At 34.8% G+C, this 5,197-nt stretch overlaps 1 protein-coding gene across 1 annotated transcript; it reads right to left on the reverse strand.

The window, feature by feature from the left end:
- Positions 1 to 3,998: 3,998 nt before the first annotated feature.
- On the reverse strand, positions 3,999 to 4,970 carry LOC125119205 (olfactory receptor 7E24-like; the record flags this gene model as incomplete). Its single annotated transcript, XM_047766069.1, has 1 exon — positions 3,999 to 4,970. A coding segment is annotated over one exon (972 nt), but the record flags the coding sequence as incomplete, so codon positions are not given.
- Between the last annotated feature and the right edge of the window lie 227 nt (positions 4,971 to 5,197).

The following is a 5,197-nucleotide window of genomic DNA, read 5'->3' on the forward strand; positions in this document are numbered from 1 at the left end:
TTTGCTGTACAGCAGAAATTGGCACAACATTGTAAATCAATGATAAATAAATAAATAAAATTTTAAAGAAGAAAGAAATAATTATAATAATAAATGGAGATCTTTCATAGTGGGAGAGATCAGATATTATGATCAATTCTAAACTGAGTTTAGAATACATGGTTTATCAAAGTCAAAGATATGTTTTCAAATGATTTTTGTTGTTCTGAATCCCACATCCCTGTTATCATGAATATTCTTGAAGGAAACAGAAGGATCAACACCTTCTTGAATTCTCTTTTAGATGTCCAATTGAGAAATTCTATCTTCATTTTTTATTCCTCTATTATTTCTGAGGCTTATAAACCCATGCTTTATTTTGTGACTTCATTCTTTTCATATTATTAGATGTTTAAAAAGAAAAATGCTATTGAATATTTATATGAATGGGAATAAATCAACTACATGTTTCTTCTCTCAATAGTTTATAGAATACTCTATATAAGGTCCAGTAGTCCAGGGAAGAAGGGAAATAGTGGCTGTGTGTATTTAAAATATCACTTTTTCTGGTAAGAGAGTGAATAATTTATTCACCATTATACAAAGTAAAGGTGCACTTAGGCTCTCTCCTCAGTATGCTAGATTTTGAGAGTAGGAATAAATGATGTTAAATCAAGCCCTTAAATTGCTCATGGTCTAATTTGCAAAGATGATAATGTCTTCTCTGGCCACCAGGTTAAACACACTTTGAGTTTCAAAATTCATTGTCAGTAAAGTTGATAGCAATTTAGCTCCTTGATAAAAGGCAGAGTATATTAAAGTAGTTACTGGAAGCTTTTCAGAAAGATCAGATTGCTACCTCAGAAACTATGTTTAGCATGTCTGAAGGAAATATTGATATGATCATGGATCATAGTAGTTTTTGAATGAAAAGCTGATAAATATAAAAAAATATCAAAATCAAATATCAAAAGCTGACAAATAGCAAAAAAATCAAAATCATATATCAAAAAGCAGCCATGTTCTCCCCCTTGGCTGCACATTAGACCTACTTGTGATGTTGTTAAAACTCTTCAAGATCATGGAGAACAATAGTCCAGATAAATCTTAATTTATACTAGTGGGACTCAGGCACAAGGATTTTTAAATCTTGGCAAGTGCTTACTTTTGAAGTCATGACTGAGGACAAGTGAAATGCATTCTCTCACATAACCTGCATCAGTGGATTTCACTAATGCCATTGTTTTGTGAACAGACAAGAACTGAGGAAAGGGTTGAGAATCATATATGTTTGGTTAAAAGGATAGGCGTTCCTTTATGGCTTAGAGGGTTAAGGATCAGAATTATCACTATTGTGGCTTTGGTTACTGCTGTAGTACAGATTCAATCCCTGGCCCAGCAACTTCTATATGATGAGGGCATGGCCAAAATAAACAAACAAACAAATAAAGAATAGTTGTGAAAAGGTTCTACAGGATTCCTGAGTCATAGGTGACAAAAACAGTAGATTCCACCATTTCTATCAGTTTGAGAAGCATGTTTAAATACATGTAGGATTACAGATTACTCCTTCAATCCCATTAAAGATGTATCAAAATAAGCAATACTCCCATATGAAACATGAAGATGAATGAAAACATGAAAGCTACAAAATTATGTGACCAAGGGGCATTCTTGTCAATTCCAGAAATACGTTTTTGCTTTTTTTTTAACCTTTCCTGAGGCTACAAATCCAAAAAAATATTGCTAAGACCTATGTCAGGGTTCTTCCTACGTCATCTTCTAGGAGTTTTACAGTTTCAGGTCTTACATTTTTGTCTTTGAACTATTTTGAGATTTTGTGTACAGTGTGAGAAAATATTCTGATCTCATTGTTTTACATGTGATTGTCCAGTTTTCCCAGAACCACTTGTTGAAGAAACTGTCTTTTCCCAGTTTGGTATTTTTGCCTCCTTTGTCATATGTTAGTTGACTATGTGTGCATGGGTTTCTGGGCTCTCTATTCTGTTCCCTTGATTATGGGGTCTCTTTTTGTGCCAATACCATACCCTTTTTATTACTATACCTTTGTAGTGTAGTCTGATTCAGGGAGTGTGATTCCTCCAGGTTTGTTCTTCTTTCTCAAGACTGTTTTGGCTATTTTGGGTCTTTTGTGTTTCAACAAAAATCTTAAAAAATTTTGTTCCAATTCTGTGAAAAATGTCATGGGAATGTTGATCAGGATTGTATTAAATCTATAGATTGCTTTGGGTTGTATTTTAACAATATTGATTCTTCCAATCCATGAACACAGTATATCTTTCCATTTCTTTGTATCATTTTAAATTTCTTTCATAAATATCTTATGGTTTTCAGAGTATAGGTCTTTTACCTCCTTGATTTAACTTATTCCTAGGTTTTTAAAATTATTCTTGATGTGACTATAAATTAGATCATGTGTTGCTTTCTCTTTCTCATTGTTCATTATTAGTATATAGAAAAGCCACAAATTTCTGTGCATTGATCTTATTTCCTGCAACTTTATTGAATTTATTAGTTCAAATAGTTTTTTAGTGGAGAATTTAGGTCTTTCTATGTATAGCATCAAGACATCTGCAAATAGTGAGTTTTATTTCTCCCCTTCCAATTCGGATTATTTTTTATTTCTTTTCTTATCTGATTGCTGTGGCTAAACTTCCAATACTATGTTAAATAGAAACAGGGAGTGTGGGCATCCTTGCCTTGTTTCTGATTTTAGAAAAAAGCTTTTAAATTTTCACCATTATGTTAGCTGTGAGTTTGTCATAATGGCTTTCGTTATGTTAGGGTATGTTCCATCTATAACAATTTTGTTGAGAGTTTTTTCATGAGTGGGTGTTGTATTTTGTCAAATGATTTTTCTGCATCTATTGAGATGATCATGTGCTTTTATCTTTCTTCTTGTTGATTTGCAGATATTGAACCAACCTCATATCCCTGGGATAAATCCTACTTGATCATGGTATATTACCCTTTTTATATATTGTTGACTTAAGTTTTCTAATATTTTGTTGACAATTTTTGCATCTAGTCTTCAGAGATACTGGCCTGCAATTTTTTTTTCTGTGGTATATTTTTCTGTTTTGGTATCAGGGTAATGGTGGCCTCATACAATGAATTTGGGAATGTTCCTTCCTTTTCAGCCTTTTGGAATAGTTTGAAAAGGATAGATATTAGCTTTTCTTTATATGTTTGGTAGAATTCCTCCATGAAGCTATCCAGTCCTGGACTTTTGTTTGTAGGATTTTTTTTTGAATACTGATTAAATTTCAATATTAGTATTCAGTATGTTCAGATAATCTATTTATTCTGGATTCAGTCTCATAAAATTGTATGTTTCTAGGAATTTACCCCTTTTTTTCCTAGGTTGTCCAATTTAAATCATTCACATATCACTGTTTATATAGTATTTCTATGGTATTGACTGTAATTGACAGATCAATTCTCTTTCCTTCCTACCAGACTCTGTGTTTTTTTCTTATCATCTTGGTTGCAGGGGTCATCCTGCTTGTCTCCAGTCCAAATTCAGTGAGAATCATTCTATATGTAGTTGTAGTTTTGATGTGTTTGTGAGGGGAAGTGAGCCTGACATCTTCCTACTACACCATCTTGATCTCTCTCTTCCATTTCACTCTTTGATGTTTGAGTGCTGACAGCTTTTAGCTTTTAGAAAAGTACATATGAATTGTGGAAAGGGGTGTACATTTTATGTATATTAAAAAAGAGAAGTCTATTTCACACGGATGGCAGGGTCATTGCTCAGAAACTACAGGAAGCTGTCTATGCATATTGGATACAGTCATGCAGTGGTATACAATGGATGAGAAAATACTTTCCCAACCCAATAAAATACCATATATATTCAGATATGAAATATGGAGAGGAATGAAAAACATGAGACTACAAAAATAGTGCAGCCAAGGAAGAAGGATTTGCAAATCTAGATTTTTCCCCCTACATTTTCCAACCTACATTCCAAATAGATGGAATAGATATTACTATTAGACTCTTCTGTTAATAAGCCTCCACAGAGCACTTTTGATGTCCCTGTTTCTCAGGCTATAGATGAAGGGGTTCAACAAAGGAGAAACAACAGCATATACCACTGATGCCACCACACCCTTCTTTGGGGAATGTGAAACAGCAGAACTGAAGTACACCCCAAAGCCTGTTCCATAAAATAAGAAAACAACTGACAGGTGAGAACAACAGGTAGAGAAGGCTTTATACCTCCCACCTGATGATGAGACTCTCAGAATGGAAGAAATAACTTGAGTATAAGAGTAAAGAATGCCTAAGAGTGGAACACCACCAGAGATGGTACCTATGAAAAAGATTAATAGGTTATTGATGGAGGTGTCAGGACAGGCAAGTTTGAGGAGCTGAGAAGGGTCACAGAAGAAACTAGAAATTTCTACATCCTTGTAGCAGGTAAGTTGTAATACAATCCTATTGTGCAGCTGGAAATCCAAAATGCTAATCAAAAAAGACACCAAAATCAAGAAGCTACACAGGTGTGGGTTCATGGTGACTGGGTAGTGCAGTGGGTGACAGATGGCCACAAACCTGTCATAGGCCATCGTAGTCAGGAGGAGACTATCCAAACATCCAAAAAGGATGAAAATAGACATCTGTGTCAGGCAGCCTGCATAGGAAATGACCCTGCTGTGAGTTTGGATGTTCACAATCATCTTGGGAATGGTGGTGGAGGTGTAACCAATACCAACCAAGGACAGGTTGGAGAGGAAGAAGTACATAGGGGTGTGGAGGTGGGAGTCAGAGATGACAGCCAGAATGATGAACAGGTTTGCAAGCATGGAGACCAGGTACATGGACAAAAACAGTCCAAAGAGGAGGGGCTGCACTTCTGGATCATCTGAGAGTCCCAGGAGGAGGAATTCTGAGACATGTGTTAAATTGTGTGATTCTTTGTAGCTTGGACACCTATTGGTTAAAAAAAATGATAAAAGGAAGTAAGAAAAAAGGCAAAAAAAACCCATTGCTTTTATATTTTTAATATAAGTTTTTCACTACTATTCACATTTGAGGAGCATACACCCCAGCACCTTCAGGAATATTTCTCAATTGTGATAAACTCAGTCTCCTGAACACCTTATTACTTTTTGATTTTATTTAATTCTTTCTCTACACACCTACTTAGAGACACTTAGATGAAGAATTTAGAAGAACAAGAACATTA

Source organism: Phacochoerus africanus, unplaced genomic scaffold (assembly GCF_016906955.1).
Source record: "Phacochoerus africanus isolate WHEZ1 unplaced genomic scaffold, ROS_Pafr_v1 Scaffold_18, whole genome shotgun sequence".
Taxonomy (NCBI): domain Eukaryota; kingdom Metazoa; phylum Chordata; class Mammalia; order Artiodactyla; family Suidae; genus Phacochoerus; species Phacochoerus africanus.